This window comes from Polypterus senegalus, chromosome 8, assembly GCF_016835505.1.
Source record: "Polypterus senegalus isolate Bchr_013 chromosome 8, ASM1683550v1, whole genome shotgun sequence".
In the NCBI taxonomy this organism is placed as follows: Eukaryota; Metazoa; Chordata; class Cladistia; order Polypteriformes; family Polypteridae; genus Polypterus; species Polypterus senegalus.
Window position 1 is genome coordinate 94,939,221 of NC_053161.1, and position 22,990 is coordinate 94,962,210.

Here is a 22,990-nt window from a genome sequence, read left to right on the forward strand (position 1 = left end):
TACTATGAGAAAACATGCATTGTATGGTTTCAAAATTTCAGAATCGATATTTGACAATAGATTGAAATTTTTGACACCACAACCTTGTAGCACTTTTGCTTTTTGTATTAAAATTTTTTTATAAAGGGGAGCATTTCATTGAATAGGTTTTTGGGATAACAAAGAATTTACAGTTGATTTCACTTCAGTTCACTAATTGCAAATATATACTGTACGTTGTAAAACTAGAAATACAATAAATGGTTCATGCTGGCAACATCATATTGCTGAATAGCATGTATTTCTAGCATTTGAAAGGGTTCACTCACATATCATAGATGCCCGGAACCTTGGATGACAACGCCACATACTGTATAGAGTCATAAGGCACATTATCTTGTGAAACTTTGTAACCAACACAGGTTGCAACGGGCTTTGTTTCAGGGGTTAACAAAAAAAAAGCCAAGCAAAATGACACCTTTTATTGGCTAACTAAAAAGATTACAATATGCAAGCTTTCGAGGCAACTCAGGCCCTTCTTCAGGCAAGATGTCTTTGCTTGGCTTTTCTCTACATTCATAATGGCTAACACGGTACAACACCCTAGTACTACAGGGGTTAACAAAGAAAAGCCTACCCTTTTTTTAACAAGAGTAAAGAAAGCCCAAGCAAGACATGGTCGCATGTAACAGAATCATCATTTCTGGGGTGCATCAGCTCCAATTGTGGCATGAAAAAGCTTGACTCTGGCTAGGAAGAACTGGTTGGGAAGACACAAAGGATTCACTGGGAGAAAAGGAAGGGAGTTAGAACTGAAAAGGTGCAAGTTCTTTAACTAGCTTGAAAAGGAAAAAACATGAGCAGAATAAGTAGAACATCTACAAAGTATTAAAAGTAATTGGTATCACTTTGGCATCCCTAATTACACTGTACTTACCATGTGATTACCTGTATACTTACATAGTAACTAGGTGTTATTACCTTGTACTTACTGTGTATTACAGTGCGACATTATAATTAAGTACTCAATTGTAATTGTTATTCAACTGTTTTTATAAGGACATATGTATATAAATTATGGAATAATAAATTACAATTGAGTGCTTAATTTAGGTGTTATAACCTTTTACTTACTGTGTAATTTAACACTGTAAGTAAAAGGTAACAATGCCTAGTTACTCTTATACAGGTAATCAAATGGCAACTACAGCATAATTAGGGACGCCTGATCGAAAGTGATACCAAATAATCTTCTGAATGTCAAAAAAACTTAACCTTGGACAGATAAAAAAATAAATAATTAAATGTGATCCACAAAAGCAAAAAAAAATAATTCAGACACACTTGTAAAATAGAACTGCTTTGGGTATAAATTCTCAGAATGTGAAACTCTACCCTCTACCAAGATATGAGGTAATGCTGCAAGATTACAGCAATGCATGGTGTGGTACTGCTTTACATTACATGAAATACTGAAGTCAGCTTCTGAAGAAGCTTTAACACAAACTCCAAATGTAAAATAAGAAGGTAACTCTGTATTAGTCTCAGTGCTGACATATGAAACATGAACATGTAGAAAGAGAAAATCATTTTAGTGATACTGTTTTGGTGAGATCATATCTGTATCTCTTTTCATATTTGGAAAAACTCCATCAAAATTACTGTAAATTATCCATGAAAATCTTTGTCAGAGTAAACCCATAATGCATTTTATAAGAAGCTGAGTCTCCATTAACTGTTCTTACAATTGAACAAGCAGAAAAAAACGCAATGTTTTTTGAAAGTAGGTAGTCACTAGCATATATTTACCTTTTTTTTCATACAGATCAAACAAAAAGTCTTCCACTTTCCTAACACTTGCTGTCTTGGTGTTAAAAGAAAGCCATGAGCATCGATTCAATTTTCTGTCATAGAAGAACGCCCTTGGTTGAAGAGAAAAAAAAGATTACATTATAAAAAATTTTAAAGATATTTGTATGCAGTAAATAAGTGATTAAAAGGTTTGGAGCCTGACGTATTAAAGGAAATACCAGTAAGCCCAATCATTTTTTGAATTTTCAAAATAATAAGCATGAACTCTATTACACCTGTTAGTATGTTTTAAAAGTAAATCAGTGTAATATTAACCATTTATGTGGGCTTTTTGGGTCATGTAATCAATATGGACAATCAACATCAAAGGAAATTGTGCATATAGTCCTGCTGGTGCTGGCTTGGACCTTGACATTTTTAGCATGACAGCATCACAGTTCTTGAATTCTCATTGTTGTTTGCAGTAACACATAGTGTTATTCAAGTTTCATTCCCATTTATGAAACTCTTCTTTTTCTACCAGCCTCAACACATTTGCAGGAGATCTTCCTTAGAATACTGAATGCATTGATGTACCATTTCTGGAGTCAGCTCTAGACTCTGCTTGTATTTAATTGTTCATGAAGAATCAGCTCATTCACCATCTCTCTTCAGTTTTCCATTACGATTTGCTCCTTGGTGGCAACATTTTCTTGTGCTAATGAGAAATGTTAGAAATGTATACAGTATATACCATTATATTTTGGTATTTTGGAACTATGTGAAACTTTGTGTCCCAATGCTGACATTTCTTTTAATAAGGTGGTAAGATACTTAGGGAAGCTGGGAGTTGCACTGATTGAGTACTGGAATCCCAAGTAGTGCCACTACAAGTGTAATATCCAGGCAAGGGAATTAGCGCCACCATACATGTTACAGATTGATTAAAGAATTAAGTACAGCTCAGCTGGGTTTTAAAAAGGCACACCTGTGTACAAATTACAGGAAATAGTACAGATAAAAAGGATTATGTCAATCAACTGAGAAACCAAAAGAGATAAGGAAGATGAGAGAAAGTGAAAGTGAGGTGATGGAGAAATGTACATTGTAAAAGTGATGGAATTACCTTCAGAAAGCTGCAGGGCACCAGAGATGACCCTACTCTCGGAGCAGGAAGAACAACTAGCTGGTGCGTGATGTGCGGCAGCTCAGGAGTTCAGGCACGATGGCAATGCCTAGGCTGCCAGTAGGGTAATGGAAAGGTATGAAAATGCCTTTTGGGGGACCTTGGACTTAAAGATATTGGCCAAGTTGGCGTGATGAAGGAGTGGATGAGACTAACATTTTGTCATTAGTAGATTCATCAGGTGAGTGGCAATGATGCAACAAGGCCTCATTCACAGACCGAATGCTGTAAGTGAGATGCTGGATGGGTTGCCACTCTGTTGGGACATTTCTCCAGAGGATTTTAATACAATTTGGTTTTTTGCTTTTATTGCTAGACTACTTGCTGACCTTTTGTTTTTATGAATGTGTTTATTTATTATGATTTTTCTAATTGTGCCTTTTCTACAAGGACAAAATTGTTAATAAATTTAGCACCTTTTTGCACGCATAAATCCTGTTGTCTGCCTCCTCTCTCATTGTAGTCTGCCCCCAGCAATGTACTACAAGATGCCCATCCAGGAGTATGAGCCGGTGGCTAAGGCTCCAAGGGATGCAAACTAACCTTAGGGCCACATATAAAATCTACACCACAAAATTCCACTTTCAAGTTCAGGCTCAAAACATTTTGTTTACACCTCACATGCCTAGCACTTTTCTTCTGCACTATACTATCATTTGTAAGGAAACATTGATAGTTTTTATACATGCTTACCTGCCACAAACAGCATGGTGGTTTCTAGATACACATGAATTGTAGAGTCCCCCAGGAGAGTAATTTTGAACATAAACATCAATATGTTACCCTACTAGGAGATCTCTGAGACATTAAACAAATATAAACATACCAGCTAGAAAAAACTGCTTAAAAAATGGAGGACCGTGGATGATCAAAATGCCACAAGAGAACAGGGTGTTGCAAATGTTAGCTGTTTCCATTTTACAGCTTAATTTTGGCTTGGCTTTCATGGCTAATCATTAGTGTTTGATATAGTGTTAATATTCATAGCTAAATATTATGATTGCAGGGGAGAGAGGCCAATAAAAAATATTGCGCCACAAGCCCTACAATGAAAAACCTACCACTGTGTCCAGCACAGCATATTGATCAGGAGTAAAAGGAAATGAAGAAACATGAACAGTATCATACAAAAATGTATAAAAGTATCAGCAGCTAAATAAACAGAGTATATCATAGGGTTGAGTATTAAAATATGATTAAGTAATAAATATCTTTCACTCATATACTATATATATACATATATATATATGTACATACATACTGTATATATGAATGATAAGGATGAGAGACAGTTTAGGGGTTTTAAATCTGGGCATTTTCTGTGTGGACTCAACATGTCCTCCCTAGGTCTTTTTGGGCTTGACCACCACATCTCCAGTGATGAGCTAGCTTGTGTTTGAGTCTAAGTACATTTGCGGACTTGTGAATCAGTGGACCAAGAAGCACCCACCTCTCAGTAAAACAAATATAAAGGTAATCAGTCAATGCTTTAAAGAAGAATGCACTTTAAACTGATTTTGTATTCAATAAAATTGACTTATGTATTTTAATAATTCTTGCTTATCATGGTGCTGGACAGTAGCAATGTGTTGCATGTTGGTCGGATGTTGTCAGTAAGATTTTCACTATACAGTGGAACCTCGGTTCACGACCATAATTCGTTCCAAAACTCTGGTCGTAAACCGATTTGGTCGTGAACCGAAGCAATTTCCCCCATAGGATTATATGTAAATAAAATTAATCTGTTCCAGACCATACGAACTGTATGTAAATATATATTTTGTTAGTTTTTAAACGCAAATATAGTTAATTAAACCATAGAATGCACAGCGTAATAGTAAACTAAATGTAAAAACATTGAATAACACTGAGAAAACCTTGAACAACAGAGAAAACTAACACTGCAATAGTTCACACTATAGTGCTAGAAACCGCTTGCTAATGAGTTTTAAGTACAGGGAAAAAAATGAACACTTGAAAAATCTGTAATTTAATAAACCACCATGAAAAGTAACATTGCCGCAATGCACGCTATGAACCGATGGCTGTAAACAGAACTGAAAACAAAAACAAGCCTTTTCTACCTTATGCGTCCAGCCCTCCCTCTCTCGCTCGCTCTCTCTCTCTTTCGTGTGTGCGTGTGTCTCTTTCACGAGCCTGGAGCGCCTGTGTGTGTGCCTCTGTCTCACTCGCCTGTGTGTGTGTGTGTGTGTGTGTGTGGTGTGTGTGTGTGTCTCGCGCACGCCTGTGTGTGTGTGTATGTGTGTGTGTCTCGCGGACGCCTGTGTGTGTGTGTGTCGCTCTCTCTCTCTCTCTCTTGCTCTGTACAGTACTCTGTACATGTGATAATACAATTACTACTACTATACCCATTACCGGCACCTCCAATAGTAGCAATACAGCCATATGGCACCAGAGTTGCTGTTAAAACTTATTTCTTTGAGATATGGGAGAAAAAACTCAAAAGAGAACATGGGAAGAACTTGCAAACTCCAGGTAGACACAGATGGGCCTATATTCAAGCTGAATATTTTGCAGCACTGAGACAGAGGCAAAACAGCAGCACTGCCCACTGCACCACAGTCCCAACTATTTAAATGTTATTTATTTAAACAAATGTTTTTCTCTTTATGCCCATTTGTTAGGATGTATGAGTATTTGAGTATCTTATTAGTAAACAGTATTTGGTTACATTATATTGTGATTCTTTAAAATAGAGCATTAGACCTTATTAAAACTAATGCTAGAATGCTGAAGTTGAAATATTTGCAAATCAGCAACTTAAGTAAAGCAACTGCCACTTCAGAAAAAGAGATCTGATACATTTTATACAGTTCTGTATTAATAGAGCATCACTCAAAATGCAAACCAATTCTGGAGCAACACTATTTCAGTTCAAAGGAAGAATCCTGTGAAATATCATAGTTACTGGATATATAGTACTTGACCAACTACTCACCTACAACCAAATGGCAAGCTCTTATTCCGATTGCATCTCCTGGCACATTTCACTAGACTGAGTTGCTTACTTTTCATTGGAAGTGATTTATCATCTCTCTTCAAGGTGACTCCTTCACTCTTTTCATAATCAAGCAGAGCATTCCTCCTCAGGCTCTCTGCAAAAAAAAACAAAACAGCATCATTATTGTGAATCATTTTTGTTATTGTAATATGAATGAGTCTGCTCATAGAATCACATTTAAATATCAACGGTGACTAATCAGTTACTCTGTGATCACAGTGTTTCAGACTATGCTCTCTATGGCTTACTTGCTCATTCATAGGTAACTAGCAGCCGGATAATCACAAAGTTGCTACAAAGTTCTTAAAATGGTTTCATATTTCACCCAGGATGCCAGAACTAGAAAGAGATCTGTTCCGATTATAACTGAAGTTCATATGTTGTTGAAAATCTACACCTACTGACTTTCACTTTGCTGGTATGACATGGCAATAAAAAAATGTTATTCAAGAAACAACTTGAACATGCTTGCTCCAGTAAACAAAACAATACAACTTATTCATAACGTAAGGATAATAGAAAATGAAGATATGCAAGTTTATACATACATGACAATAATGGGAAAAAAAAACTATTACTTCTATTTCCATTGTTCTTATCTAAAAAAGGAAACATCATTCATTCATGAATGGCTTTTAAATGTTCTTTTCACAGTATTGGTCTTTCAGCAAGTTAGAAAAAATATTCTTAACTTAGTTATAAAGTTTCTTATTGACTGCATTTTGATTTCTTCCCAGCTCGTTTGTAAGCCCAGCTCAACCCAGCTCCTCTATGTGGTGAGTATGGCACACATTTTACTTATAGTTTGCTTGCATAAAAACAACACCTGTGGAGCAGTATGTGATCAGTCAACTCCCTTTGTCAGTAAGATGAACATGTTGCTTTATGTCTTTGTTGCTTGTGTACCTTGCTGTAACTTAGCAAGGTTTGACTCAATGCAGCATCAACAGCCAACTCCATTATGGATGGTTTTCCTCTCTTTGTTATAAAAGGGATCACTGTGGCCTTTGTTATGGCAACACTCTAGGCAACAGTGTTCTTGCTGCAGAGCTGAAGTTATGACTGGGCAAGAAACAGAGTTTGCACTTACAATGGGTTATAAAGGATGTAGGGGACATTCTGCAGTTGGTTTCTTGGGTGCATATACTGTAAACCCAACCTTTTGGTTGATAATTAATGAAAGGTTTTGTCAATTAAAGTGGCCAGTGGTGGAGTTACAGTTCACTAAACAAGTGTAGCAAATGGTGCCTAGCTAAGGCATCTCTGGATGTCATTTGACTGTAATCCATCAGTCTTATAAGAAAAAACCCATTCTAGCGAGAAGCCCTATGAGGAAAATATACACTTTAGCTGAAGTGTCAGTGAAGAAGGGCCTTGCAGCTACAGCTTAAGGAAAATATTTGTGAGCCAAAATAAAGTGGTCAATGCCGGTCTTTCCCACAGAATTATCCAACTTATTTGCTCTTGTATGGAGATCAAGCATGATGTGCCAACTTGAAATCATAAAGCTCATAAAATTAATATGCACAGCAGATTTAATTTCGCTTTTTTGAATTTTGATCAACAGAAAAAGAATTTTTAATATCAAAGTGGAAACAGATCTTGGCAAAGTGGTCTAAGTTAATTATAAATATTACACACACAAAAAATGATCACATACGTTTTCATCCCCTTCAAGTCAACATTTTGTAGATGTCTCTTTGGCAACCATGACAACCTTGAGTCTGCATAGACATGTCTCGATCGGTATATCTGGACACTGCATTTTTCCCCATTCTTCTCTGTGAAAACTAATCAAGCTCTGTCCGAATGCATGAGAATTGTGAGTGAGCAGACTTTTTCCAAGTTCAGCCACATCATCTCAATTGGATTGGTATAGCAACTCCCTAACTTGGCCACTAGAGGACATTAACGTTGGTATTTTTAAGAAGTGGAACTTTGGCTTTGTACTTGGGGTTACTGATTTGATTTTCAGCAAGAATCAGACTGCATCAGGTTTTCTTTCAGGATTTCCCTGCATTCATTTTACCCTCTACCCTCACAAGCCTTCCATTGCCTGTTGCAGATTAAAGTCCCTACAGCAGGATGCTGTCATCAGAATGCCCGATGATGAGGAAATGTGAGTGTTTGATAATGTGTAGTGTTCAAACATAGCATTTTTTTCTGATGGCCAAAAAGCTCTTGGCCTCATCAGACCATACAGCCTTCTTCCAGCTGATTTCAGAGTAGTCCATGTGCCTTCTGGCAAACTCTAGCCAAGATGTTATGTGTGTTCTTTATCAGTAGCCGTGTCCTTGTCATTCTTCTATAAAGCTGCTACTGGGGAAGTATCCAGGCAATATGGCCGGCAAATCCTCTGTATCTTCCAATTCCTTCAGAAATACTGTATTATATGTCTCCTGGTAGCCTCTCTCACTGGCCTTCTTCTTGGACAATCACTCGGTTTGTGTGGATGGTCAGCTCTAGGCAAATTTAGAGCTGTGTCATATTGTTTCCATTTCTTAATGACCAATTCAACTGTACTACAAGGAGATATTCAGTGACTTTGATATTTTCATGTCTCCATCCTTCGGTCCTTTTCGGTCACCTTATCACAGTTTCTTGGAGTGTTATTTTTGTCTTCATTACGTAGGTTAGGCCATGATACTGACTGACCACAGGTTAGACCATCCAGATGAGGTGCATTTATAGTACAAGTAATTGAAACCTTCTGAGTACAGACAGCAGATCTTCACTGAAGTCACTAATTAGACTTCTCAAAACCAATTGGCTGCATCAGTGATGATTTAGGTGTGTTATATTAAAGGGGGTGAATACTTATGTTATCATTTCTTTTGTGCTTTATAGTCATAATTAATTTAGACCACTTTAAAGAAATGTGTTTTCACTTAGACATTAAACAGTTTTTCCCCCACAGATCAGTTTCAAAAAAGCCAATTTAAATATACTGTGATTCAATGTTATAGAGCAATAACATGTGAAAACTTACCGGGAGTGTTATGGACACTGTACACTGTAAATGGGCTTGGACTTAATCAGGACCATAATTTCTGAAAGCTATGAACTTTACAAATTCACCAAAATTTCTCTTGTTGAGCAATAGTGCATGTAAGATGGCCATGGCCCTTTCCCAGCCAAAAGGCCAATATACAGGAACAGGACACTGTCTCCCCCGAAGCGTTAGATTGCTCCCCTGGGTTGCTGTAACTGCAATGATTCCCACAGGGCACATTGGGAGTTGGAGTTCTCTGCAGCCCTGTTGGGTTAGATAGGGGCCACCAGGGAGAGCTGCAGAGCCCTACTTTGGGTTTCCACCACACCTAGAAGTACTTCCAGATACCGCTGATGAGCCACCTGAAGTGCCCCCAGGTTCAGCATAAAGGGAGTCGCCTCACTTCACTAGGAGAGCCAGAGTCGGGAAGGAGCTTGCCAGAGGAAGAATGGAAGTGGAAAGGAGAGGAAGAAGAAAGAGAAAAGAAAAGAAAGTGTTGTGTGCTGTTTATGGTACTGTGTTGTAGAGGGAACGAAAAGCAAGCTTGGAAATAAAATGTATGTGTTGCAAAGACCTGTCTGTCAGAGTCGGATGGGTGGTGCACCCCCTCGTGGCCACAAGTGGTACTATCACTCAACAAAAGCAGAAGGAATATCTCTGTAAAGATGTGTTTCCTTATTAAAATGAAGATGGTGGATTTTGGAATCATCTGCCAAGTTATATCAGTGCAAATGGATACTCTGCCTACTTTCAAGGCCTTCTCAGAGAGGGGCTAATGGCTTAGTAGCTAAGCAGACCAAGGGATCAATTTATCTTCATCCTTCTTCAGACTTGTAAGATATTAGAAGAGTTAGAAGAAAATAAAAATCACTAAATAAGGGGGCATCATTCATTAGCTTATTAATGTATAAACTACAAAGACTGAGTAGGATTTCTATGTTGGAAAAAGCCACCCATTTTCTTTTAGTTTAGGCACCAAGTGCAAGGCAGGAACTGATTGTTGGGCAACACACTACTCCATCAACATAGCACTAATGTACATCCATACTAGGCAATTTTAGAGTTGCCAGTTAACCTAACACATATCTTTGTAATGTGGGAGAAAGCCCGAGTACTCAAGGAGAAACCCACAAAGACATTAAAAGCATGCTTTCCAGAGAGCCAGTACCCAGGCTAGGAAACTGGAAGTGAAACAGCAGTGTGAAGTCACCATTCTATTATAATGATGCGCATGTTCTCAACAAGTGGTTCTTTTTTCTAATACAAGTAAGCAAGTAGAGAAAGTCATTTGTCTATATTATTAACTAATGTATTATTTATTACTAGCTAAATAATTATGCAGATGAATGAATATATTTTTATTTAATCCAGCTACTGGCACAAGTGCAAATGCAACCAACTAATTTTACAAATATTCTTAACCATAATGTTTAAAAAAAATGAGATGGTTTGGAAGTGGTTAGCACCGCTGCCTCATAGTTCCAGAATACTGAATTCAAGTACAGGGAATTATCAGCTGCTGCCTATCCTTATAGCAGTGGGCACAATTCAGGATCCAACTCTGGATGAGATACCACAGAGTATCCTATGGATACTGAGGTAATTATGAGTGACCAGTTGACATGCAATCTTTGAAATATGGTAGGAAAGTAGAAGACCCAGAAAGAACCCATGTTGGTAGTGTCCAGAGCACAAATCAAGCTGTGATTCTTGGAACAGTGAACTAGTAACATGAAACAGCCTGCTCTCATGCTATCTTCAAAGACAACAAATGTCAGAAAACCTCTAGCACCATTCTAAAGGCAACATTTATGTTATTGGTTTTAAGCACATGCCATTACATTGTGCTATTTCATGATATACAATTGTTTTGTTTTTTTTTGTTTTTTTTTTTTTAAAAAAAGAAGCCAACAAATCCACACAACAGTAAACACCAAAAACATTAACAGAATCCAGTTTTCTCTCCAAATGAACTGAATCCCATAAGGAAAATCCTGAAAAGCATAAAGGTTAACTTTATAGACAACTTCAAAAAGAACTAAACTGAAAAGAGTCACCAGTTGTAACTCTAGATTTGTGTATCATGCAGTTAAGGTTCATGGAACATATCATGAAATATGAGCAGCATGCAAAACTTAAAGGATAATAAGTTTCCATTACTATGCAAATCTAATTAGTGACCGCCAGACAATTTTTGCTTGTTAGCTTCTTGGCAAATTATAAGCTATAGTGACACTTGGTTTCAGATAAAAACAATGACAGCTCAAACAAAGCATGCAAATATTGATCACAACTGATGGATAGCCCTACTTTGATAGGTTAATACTCATTATTCATTAAAAGAGATGCTCTAATTATTAACTCAGAAAATGGTCAAAGAATACATTGCCAATACTAAATTTTGAGTATTTATACAATAAGGTTGGGAGAATTCATTTTTTTAACATTGAATGAAAATATGTTACAAACTGTCTGTTTATATGAGTAAAATGAGATTTTTACATGTTTAAAATATGATACCAGTGTGATCTGATGTCAGTCATCTACACTGCCAACTTAGTCTGGTATCTGAGAACACTTCCTCTGACGTTAATAATGTTTTGGATATACTCAAATGGTCTCTTGCTATGGTTAAGATGCATGCAAGCGGCTTGGGCATGGGAAAGGCACTATATAAATAAAATGTATTATTTTATTATTATGATATATCCTTTATTAAATGAGAGTTATAGAGTATAAACCAAATAAGCTAGCAAGGGTCTGGTTATGATGATACATGAATTAGTGACCACAATATTTTGAGGGATATGAGAGTCACACTGTATGTTGTTCTCCATGTCTACACTGTAACAGTTAGCTTCCTGGCAAGGTTGTCAGCTGTATGCCTGGCTGGAAAACTATGTCTGTAGCATTGTCTATTCAATTGTCAGTATTTATCTATGTACTGGCACACAACTGTGATATTCTTGTTTGTCAGCACTATCCAAAAATAACGTTTAAGTACAAGCATTTCGGCAGTGGCTGGCTGGGTTTTCAGCTTGTGCCTTCTTGATAAAATATTTCCCAAACCGCTGGTGACAGTGCCCGTAGATTAAATATGATATCCTGGCTCAAGGTAATTCTTAGTAAATGCCATCAACAATACTGACTGTTAACATGTCTTGTTTTACCATTGTAAGTACCCTTTTGTGTGATTTCCTAGAGGGATGAATTTATACCCCACCCCAGGAACTGTCTGCAAGGGTTTCATCCCACAGTTGTCACAAGTCTCTTTGCACATCCTAAACATTACTTTTACTTTTAAAATTTTCTTAACTGTAGGTGAAGATGATAGACCACTTCAAAACTGACCAGGTGAGAGTGAGTTAGTGACTGTGCATGAATGTGTCCTACAACTAAAATACCCAAAATGCAGTTATATGCTGAAACTATTTTACAGACTGGGTTTTGGGACTGCCTTGGAAATGCAAAAGCTCATCAAAAATGATTTTTATTTTTTGTTTGTTTTCTAAATACAAGTTTGTAGTAGAGCCTATGTTATGACCGGTGCTGGTCTGCAAATATTACCTGACGATACTCGTAGGGGCAGCAAAGGGAACTGCCAGTGTGGAGTACGTACCAATCCAAGTCAAGTCACTTCTATGAGTGAGTAAGAAAGTTCTTCTGCATCTAGAATAGCTTTATTTTAGTAGAAATCAGAGCTCATCCATTGAGCGTTCACACCAGAGCTCCAAATGTCACTTTGAAAATTTATTGAGGTTGTATTACCTCAGGTCTTTAATGACTTCTTGGGCACAGCTGTCAGCAGTGTGTCTGTCTGCGGAGAGACTGTTGACCTTGTCGAGAGGTGCGCTTACCTTAGCATTGACATGTCTCTGGTGACTCTTTCTATGAAGTCAGTAGACGAATTGGGAGCATGGGGGATCATGAGGTTGCTGGATAGGGGTGTGTGGCGTTCCCGATATCTATGCAAAAGGACGAAGTCTTTAGAGTCCAGGTGCTTCCTGTCTTGCTATATGGTTGCGAAACATGGATGCTATCAAGTGACCTGAGACGAAAACTGGACTCCTTTGCAACTGAGTCTCTCCAGAAAATCCTTGGGTACCGTTGGTTTGACTTTGTGTCGAATGAGCAGTTGCTCATGGAGTCCCGAATGAGGCACATTACCTGCATTGGGAGGGAGCGTCAGTTACGACACTACGGCCATGTGGCGCGTTTCCCAGAGGGTAATCCAGCTTTTAAGATCCTCATTATTGAGGACCAGAGTGGCTGGACCAGGCCAAGGGGTCACCCAAGTAACACCTGGCTGCGGCAGATAGACGGTCATTTTCGGAGGGTGGGACTGGACCACAGGTCTGCCTGGGGGGTTGCCAATCAGGATCCCGAGTTGTTTCATTGTGTAGTGGGTGCGGCAACACACTGTTCCAGTGCATGCTCCCCAACTTGACTTGACTTGAGTTACCTCTAAAGGGGGTCTTGCACATAAGAGGACCTGGAGATGTACATCTCAAGAAACACCATGTCATAAAAGAATCTGCTGCTTGGCAAAGCATATCATGCATCCAAGTGCTGAATTAAATTATGGAATCCCAGATCTTCTACTAAAGGAAATTCTTGGTTATTTAATACAATGAACTCCATTATCTTATTAGTAACACACTTTGATTTTTCGCTGCCCCTGTCATATTTCTGCTTCTCTTCAAAACAGTGCCATTTCTGATGCCTAAACAGATTTGGTCCCTTAGTGGTTTTACTGCTTTCACTACAGTGTTGAAAGTTGGCACACTCAGCTGAGGGATGTACCTACCCGCAAGCGTCTAGTCATATTAGTCTTACCAAACATCTTGCTTTAAATCCACGATGATGAACATTTTCCTTATAAACTTTACAGATAGCTATTCTGTCACTTTCAACTACTTCCAAATAGCAGTTAATTTCGTCAGCAGTTCCACTTACTGTGCTCTGCTGGTACCGTATATGCTCCCATCATAACATACTGTACATCACAAATCCAGCAGCCAGATCAGCCAATTACAAGACAATTTCCAACTTTACAATAACAAGCAAAAACCAGCCAATTTTGATTGAGTCATACATTACTAGTGAAAACAGATCTTTTCAAATTAATTACAAATATAAATTACAAAATAGTGTCAATGTGCAGGTGATCAGCATATTAGAAAGATATTACTTTTCACCATTTTGCGAACAGCAAGCTTTGGTGAGACAGTAACTGACCAGCAGTGAGCGCAAAAGACATTGTGTGCAGCCAGTTGCTCATTTCTGAACTTAGAACTGGAGACTATCATTTGATTTATTGATAATCCAAATATCCCCCTGAGGAAAACATGCTGTTGTTGACAACAAAATATTTATATCTTACTCATTTCACTGAGTGAATACTGCCAGAAAGTAGTTGTGAAGCTAAAAATAAGCTGTTAAGTACAGCAATTCAATGAGATTTTCAATATAACCAGAAACACCATGCATAGCGATTTGCATTGGAATTTTTTCCATATATTTTATAATACAACAAAATTTGCAAATTGACATCAGTTTGAAAAGGTCAAATGATGAAAACAAAATGCCTCAAATTATAGGTATTATTTTCCACTAGCTAATTTCATACCACATAATTCTATTTAGCTTGAAACATTTTTTCTGTGTAAAGCTTTTGACACAAACTACTGTTGCAAACTATTTATACTATTTTAACAAATAAGACATTGGGAAAGAAGCAGTAATGAGGGTTTGACCATGACAACTAAAAACCAGCCATAACGGAAATGCTTTTAAATGGTGAAGTGCAGCACACAGAAAACAGGTGTGCCACTATGTGACATACTGTACCAAGCCACAGGAATAATGATGAATGCAGCCAATTCTCTTATCCTTATTGTAAAACCATCAGCACCTCCGATGTACAGCTTGCAGTGTGAGGAAACAAGCAGTGAACACTAAATAAAGCTCTCAACTATGGAATCCTTCCCCCAGTGAGCTAGATCTGTCACCAGTTGTTAACAGGAATTCAGACAGGGAAGGCAGACTGAATGCTACATTTACCAAAACACTGGGAAAGACTGTTGCAAACATAAGCCTAAACATTTGGAAAGCCACAAGAGTCTACAGGGAACAAGGCTTTGGTAGTAAACACTGATATATAAGGATATAAGATTACAAAAAAATAAATAAAACAAGATTAGTTTGACTATGATGTCTGTCACTGTGCCATGTTTAATTTGGCTTCAACGACAAAAAGCGTGAAACTTTTGTTACATTTTCTCTTTGGGAACCTGTCACACAAAAAAACAACAAGGAAGCCAGGTGTCAAATTGAGAGTGCCAATCTGGATTTAAAACAGCAACTGAGATGGAAATGAACACAGATAAACAAAGGAAGCCACAAATCATTTTTACTTGGCATAGCAGTACAGTTGTTTGTGGTTTTCGTTTGCAAAATCCATTTTGCTTATAACTAAAATTCAGTTGACAGATCCAGCTTAGTTTTTGTTAGTAACGCCAAATCAACAACGTTAAGTAATTTAATTTCCTTTAGCAATATTTTTTTCAAAGTAATTCAAATATAAACTCTTGCATTTTGTTTGAAGTACTTTTACTTCATTTCTTAACATATTATATAAAGCTGAATGTGCATTTGTGATTGTCTTAAATAAATCATAAATCCACACCGCCGAACATCTCTGCCAAATGTTCCACAGATTTGTACAGGGAAAGATGGGAGACCATGTGTTGTTCCAGAATTTAGTCAGTGTCCTCACCTCTGGCACTGCAGAGGACCCCTGCTTGAATTTGTCTGGTATATAAATCCACACCGCGGACCCTGCTTCCATGAACTTCTGCATGGATTCCCCATAGACACCAAAGCTATGTTTCGTTCTGAAATGTAATTGATGCCCACAGCTCTGAGCAGCACTGGGTAACGCTAGTCATGTATACAGTGGAGTAATGCAATATATAAACAGCATTAAACAAAAAACAAACTTTAACTACACATTTTTCTTTATCCTAATGATACTGTTTAGTATAAACGATACTTACAGTATGATTGTGACATCTACATGCAGTAGTTTTTCCTCTCTTTTCTACATTTCTATCCAATAATCAATTAATAAGATTATCATTTAAACTTGATTATAAAAGATAATATATTACAGTTTGCATACTTAGTACGATAAATCTAACAACTTTAGACTTGATCTTACAATATCAACCTAACATTCTCAAAACACTTAATGGAAGTCAGATTGGAGGAGAGCCCATAACAAGCAGCAGCACTGGCTGCACAAGGGGATGCAGCCCTGAGCAACACACCAGTTCACCACCAGGCTCAGACGGAGCTAACATGGAATAGCCTGCATGCTTTTAGAGATATGGAAAGAAAATACACCTATACACAAGGAGATCAATCTTTACTCTAAAAAGCATTTTGATGAATCCATGGCCAAAAAAAAAGACAAGCAAGAGAGGGAAGTAGTCTAATATTCATAGCAATACAATAATAATAAAAAACAGTGAGTACACAGAACCGTCCAGGTACTCATATTGGATATGCCAGCCAATCTAATCATAAGTACTTGTACTCTGTAAGGAAACCGGCTGTCTAGCTGGAAAAAATGTAGGAAGTAAAGAATATGCAAAGGCCACCCACAAATGCACTATGAGGCAGCAACATCATCTACTGCATCACCATGTCACCTAGCATATAATCAAACAAATGAGAAAACAAAATATATACAACTGGTTAAGTGGGTTGGAAAAACTAGATGGATATTAGCACCCATTTGCACAACTACATGCCAGGCACATGTACAGTATGTACGCACGTGTATACACAGACACACGCTGAGTGTGCAGGATGGGAATTTGGAATGAGGCATTGTGCCAACTCTGATAAACGCAGTTAAACGTTCATTTCTCATCCTTTTATTCATGCCAAGAAAGCAGTTCAAACCTGAGTGTGTTATAAAAATGCTTGACATTAAGATATTTCAAACAGCAACATAAAAATGATAAAATTAAAAAGAATAGCAAAAGTTAAGGCTTTCAACTAACAACAAAAACACACAAAACGAGTTATTTCAATTAATGAGATGTTCTCCACTATATTACTAACATGAGGTCTGAAGCCCAAAACTACGTTCATATTTTTAATGTTCCACTCCGCATTTTATCTTTTTATATAGCGTCTTTCACAGTGATCAATTACCAGCAAAGGCACTATGCAGAAACCTGCACTGAAGGTCCACCGTTCTTATGCAAGCGGATTCAGAGTCTCACTTCTGTGTGACATAAGCTACTAGTGCGCTAGTATAAAAAGGCAGATACTGTAATTCCAATTGGCATCCAACTCTGTAAAGTAGTCAGTAACATTAAAACGCGGGCAGATCTAAACACATCCTGCATCTCTTGTATTGCCCCGCAAAGTCTGATGATCAAAGTATGAACAAGGCGTCTCGTTAATCGGTGATAAACTTGGAGCAGACCCCTCAGTGTCCGCTTAAGTCAACTGATGTTGCAGCTCCCTAAAGCTAAAGGAGCCCAACAGCTCATGATCTGTTTGTCAGGAATCTCTGTGTTCATTCTGTGCACAGCGGTCCCCGCTCTTTCTAGGAAACAACTCTCAACAGAATAGTGTAGCACAAGTGGCGGTGGACGCTTCACGGGGTGCCAGGCGCTGACCACGGGTTCTGTTGTTCTGACAGATAGGTGCAGGGGATTCACCGATTGAACACGTCTGTGCGGTGGCGTGACAAGAAAACGAAGACGGACACATGTGCCCCTGGAGCAGAGAGGAAAGACGAGCGCAAAGGCGCCCTTGTTACGATGTGCCCCAGGTAGAACTTCTCCTCCCGCGATCGCACCAAAGATAAACCATCTGCTAACTCGGAGGATACGCTTAAACAAAAGCAAATGTGTAAATAATAATGCGAAACCTCAAATAGCATCAGCTTAATACAACCGTGTGAAACTCCGATGGCTTTTTTCACTTTTTAATGTCATTACCGAAAGTTCAGTGAAGGATACCCTTCGGGAAGCGCATGTTCATCCAACACTACCAAGTGACACTACCAAAGTTCCATGCCACCGTGCTCCTAGAAAGAATAATGAGGTCATTATGGTGTTTATCAAGCACATTAGCAGTCCCTGTGGCTCTATAAAAAAACACCGCTGAAGACGAGTGCCGTAAATAAATGCGATGCGATTGAAATGCCTCATACAGCTCGCCAAAACACTTAGTGGAACCAAAGGAAATTATTGTATCAGCCAACTGACAGCAACTAAGCAATCCTATGAATCACGTATTCAGAAAGTGAAGTGCACTAAGTGTATCTTAAGCAAGGTGCCTGCGGCGGGTAATGCGGAAGAGTCATCTTTGCAGGTCGTCATCCAGAAAAGTCCCACACTGCTGCATGGGCAAGCATGCGTGGCTTACCACTCGGGCAATGTCGCTCGCTGCGTTCTTTCTTTCAACTCACCTGAGCAGAGTAGCCACGCAAAACACAGTGCTAGCCTCACCGCCCACATGATCCTGCCTGTGAACTTGCAAATCCTGCCGCTCCGCAACGACTGCGCCCGACAAGCAGCTTCTCTCCCGCTTTTATGGTCTCATCACACCGTCGCCTTAGATGATTAACTGGAAAAAATCATCGTAGAGCTAAGATTTCCCCTTACTGGAAGGAGCTGTCCTCTGCTCAACCTCCCCCTCCCAATCCCCCATCTCCTCTCTCTCTCTCACTCTCACACACACACACATCACACCGTTACCCCTCCCCCTGTCCAGTAACAAAACATTTAAAGGGAACCCAACACCAGAATAGTTAGATGCTAAGACGTGTGCCGCAGTCGGATGCTGATCAACCCTTGTGGGTGGTCATTCACTCAGCAAGTGTCTTACGAGTGCCCCACCAGTGACTTTCTCAATGCGATCGCTAAAGCAAAAACGTTTTCCTTTTGCCTACACATTAAACGTGCCGGTGACTGAATTGATGTTCACTTTTGTACAGTACGTCTTATACCGGACACTGGGTGACAGGGCTGGTCGATTCTTTAACTAAAGGTTTTGCGTGAATGTAAACTATCCATCCCTTTTCTGAACATGCACGTTTCAAATTTATAAAGGCCGGGGAGCGGGTGCCTGTCCCAAACCGCTATTTAAAGGTAAGGCAAGAGACGGACAGTGCAACAGACCAGTTCACTGTAACCGGTAAAGTCTTTACCCCACGCACTCACTAGGAGAACACAACATCGAGCATTGAACTAAGCTTCCCTCCTGCATCTGTCTAGCAGTCGGAAAGTTGGAGGAAAAAAAAAACTTTTTTTGAAGATGGGGGGCGCACATTCCACACCGTGAGCATTGCGTCTGCAGCGAGCGCCGCAATAAGGAGTGTTGTATGTAACTGCTCTGCCAAATAGTTTAACTAGAGGAAGGTCTGATTCGTGCTGGCAATGTCGATCCCTTCAACTCGTTGCACTACATTTATAGGTGCGCTGATTTATTGTCAAGCTTTCTCTGGTACATTTTAACATATTTTATATACTGGTATAATTACTAAAAGACTTGGAACAAAACCTATACATATTTTAATATTTACTTATTTATAAAACAGGTACTTCATGTGGGCTTGTCCCCAAAGAGACAGTAGCAGCCTAACTGTGCCCATGCACTTGAGTCTCCCTACATCTGATATACCTTTGGTTCCCATGTTCCGCCCCGAGGGATTCCCGCGGCTGCTGCTTTTACTTCAACCGATTTCACAATCAGTCTATCATCCATACTTTTAGTTGATCTTATTATTTAGTGACCTACCGTTTTTTATTCACTTATTCTAATAAATTCTAAAATATTTTTATTTTTGCCAAAACGTTCAATGTTTCTTTTCTTTGGCATTTTCTTTCTAATGCACCGTTTTCTTTAGAATTTGCTCCCTTACTCAAGTGCTGACAACACTGAATGCTGAATGGGAGCAATTACTTCAGAGCCATATTCACTTGTCTGTTCATTAGAAAAAAAAAACTGTTCTTAATTAGCAGACAAGGGAAAATGGCAGTGCAGTAACTGCTTCCTTTTAGCGTTCAAAGTTATTTGCATCTTTTCCTGCACTGCTCACTGGTAATCATCAGCATTTGGATACAGTTAAAGGTGCAAACTCAAAGAAAAAGGTAAACTAAAAGAGAATGACAAGAAAGTAAGCATCTAAGGCTGTGACAAAAGCACAAATATATATCAATTTCTTAGGAATATCTGTATTACGGATAACTAAACAAAGAGATCATTTAAAAGTAGGAAGGACACACTATTTGTGACATTTGCTGGAGTGACAACTTGTAGTCATAGGACTCCCCAGGACTAAATTTAAGCTCTTTATAGTCTTGCATGTCCTACAATGGCTACCAATGGCACATGCATTAGTCATGTACAGCCAAGTAACAAGACTTTAACAAAGGCTTTGTTTGGCTGTAAGACTTACAAAACACCAAAAACAGCAATGTACAGTAAATGGCTTACCTACAATGCATCTGTTACTCACTCACTGCCATGTAACCAGATGTTAACAAAGGTTTTGTTTGTATTACACATCAAGAAATGAGTAATAGGGACACCTCAGCCAATCTTTCAAGTTCCTAAAGTGTTACACATTTATTTATAAGCAGATTTCAGTCAAATCACAAGGATATCACTTATTTATTTGTGAGAATTCAGCTTTTAAAAATACAATTCTGTACATATGCCAATGTAACTCCATTTACAAGGTCAAAAGAAGCTAAAGCCTACCCTGGCAGAATCTGATACGTGCAGGTCACCAACACAACATGCCATGCCATTTCATCATTGAGTATTTAAATATACTTCAACACTCCATCATATCGAGCCCATTTGGAGATGACATAAACCTAAGATGCATATGGAGGGAAGTGAAAGTATCCAGAAAATACTCACATAGATACAGGTAGTTGATATATGCTCCATAAGACAAATACTGCAAATCAACCCAGATCCATGGCACTGCAGAGGCCAAGTATAAATCTTTGTTTCATAGCTGCCACCACAAGAGGAAAGTTGCTATGGAACATTCATTGTTTCCATCAAGGTGCCCTGTTTGCTTTAAAATACTCTACCTTTGTTTTTTTTTCGAAGCCATGCAATAATCTGAAAACCACAGTAATAGTAGGTGTTATTGGTGGTGTTGCACAGATAAGGTGGGGGATGAGACAGAGCTCAGCTGATCTCACCTTCGCTCACAGTGTTCAGAAGGAGTCTCGGTGCCACTGAGATTAGGAGTTCTCCTATTAGTTCACGCTGTAAGGAGACCATTTCTGAGCCAGATGTTGCATGTTTGCAGCTGACCACCGACAGTTCTCCGCAGTGCAAATCTGCAAACTGAGATGCTTTGTGGTGTGAGTCAATAGCAATAAACTTGGAAACAATTGTGGATTTGCACTGTACATTGGTGTGGTGTAGTAGCAATATTGCACAGATAATGTGGGGGCTGAGAGAGGTAGAGAGAGGGAAAGAGAGAGCTTAGTTGTTGTCATCAGGAAGTACTCCACTCACAGTGTTCACAACTTCAGAAGCAGTCTCTGTGTGGCTGAAGCTAGGAGTTCTCCTATTAGCTCACTCTGTAAGGAGACTGTTTCTGAGCCAGAGGTTGACCGTTCATGGCTCACCACCAGGATTTTCACCGTTGTGCAAATCTGCAAACTGACATGTTTCATGGTGTCCAAAGTAATAGGAAATGAACCTTCTTGTATAAAAGTGAAAAAAGTACAATAACAAAAGCATTCTAATATGACTGTAAAGTCCCCATTTAGAAATTGCATTGATTATAAGTCATAGATTTTAATTTTAAATGGATACCTTCCATGCTGTACAATTACCCTGACTCCTTTATTTTTCTATCCCTGCTTATTTTATTCTGAAACAAAGCCCTGAAGCAATAGACAGAACAAGAAGGGATGCCAGACCTTTGTTGAGTGCCAGCTGTCCAAGTCAGGCAAGTCTGCTGCTGATCAGCCTAGTAGCACGTTCATGGACTGTGGCATGAAACAGTAAAGGCCTCACACAACTACAGAATGGAGGTACAAACTCCATATTGAGTTCTTTTCCATGTTTTTACTTAATGTGCCTAATATAATCACAGGGTTGCAGAACTCAGAAATTATTCTGACAGCTTTGTATGGAAAGTAGGAAACACATCTGGACAGGTCACCAGTTCATTGCAAGGTGCATTGAAACACCCTCATTTTAAGTTTTTGAATTCCTTAAACATTCTCAACTGTATGCGTTATACTTGAGTATGGTGTTTATAATGGGCCTGAGGCAAGATATTGTTTTCCCTCCTTCCTGCCATCTTAGGCTCCAGCTTACTATCTTAAACAGATGTCATACAGATACCTAGCTGAGTCACATGAAAGTAAGAGTCTTCGTATACTAAAGGCATTGTAGGCTAAATTTGAATCTGGTACTTGAGTGATGAGAAGGATTGCAGCTAACATTCACAAACCCCTTCTAAGCAGCAGTTGTCATATGGAGTTTTACCTGTTTTTTATATCTAAAAACAAATATGACATGCTTTGCCATTAATTACAGTGGAGGTCAGGTTGATGAGTACCTCTAAATTGGCCTTGTAAGAATGACTGTGAGTGTGCTCTGTGATTCAGTGGTGCACTGACCAGAGTTAACTACTGCCTTGTGTCCTAAGCTGCTGAGACACATTCTAATTTGAGTTGATATCCATTGCAATAAGTAAGTGTGATGCCAGGGTTGCCTATAGCTGGTATTACCTTCTTGAACCCGGGATGTTGATAGTCATAGATCGAGATGGACTAGAGCGAATGAGGACACAACACAGTAAGAGGAAGGTGCAATGTGCTTTTTCACTTTGTTCCACAATAAAGTATTTCAAAAATCAAACAGGGTGCCATGCATATCTTCTGTAAATAAATTTATGAGGGGGGTACCCAAAAATATCTAGAATCTGTACAGGGCATGCAATCTAGAA

General features: G+C 38.8%; 1 protein-coding gene across 4 annotated transcripts in view; it reads right to left on the reverse strand.

Moving 5' to 3' along the window:
- LOC120534137 (hepatocyte growth factor-like) overlaps positions 1 to 18,700 on the reverse strand; it is a 94,971-nt gene extending 76,271 nt beyond the window's left edge. For all 4 annotated transcript variants that reach the window (XM_039761455.1, XM_039761456.1, XM_039761454.1 and 1 more), the window contains exons 1-3: positions 18,467 to 18,700; positions 5,916 to 6,072; positions 1,789 to 1,901 (exon numbers count right to left, since the gene is read on the reverse strand). In XM_039761455.1, the coding sequence (XP_039617389.1) occupies positions 1,789 to 1,901; positions 5,916 to 6,072; positions 18,467 to 18,515 (319 nt within the window). In that variant the 5' untranslated portion in view covers positions 18,516 to 18,700. The remainder of the gene's footprint in view (positions 1 to 1,788; positions 1,902 to 5,915; positions 6,073 to 18,466) is intronic.
- Positions 18,701 to 22,990: the final 4,290 nt, after the last annotated feature.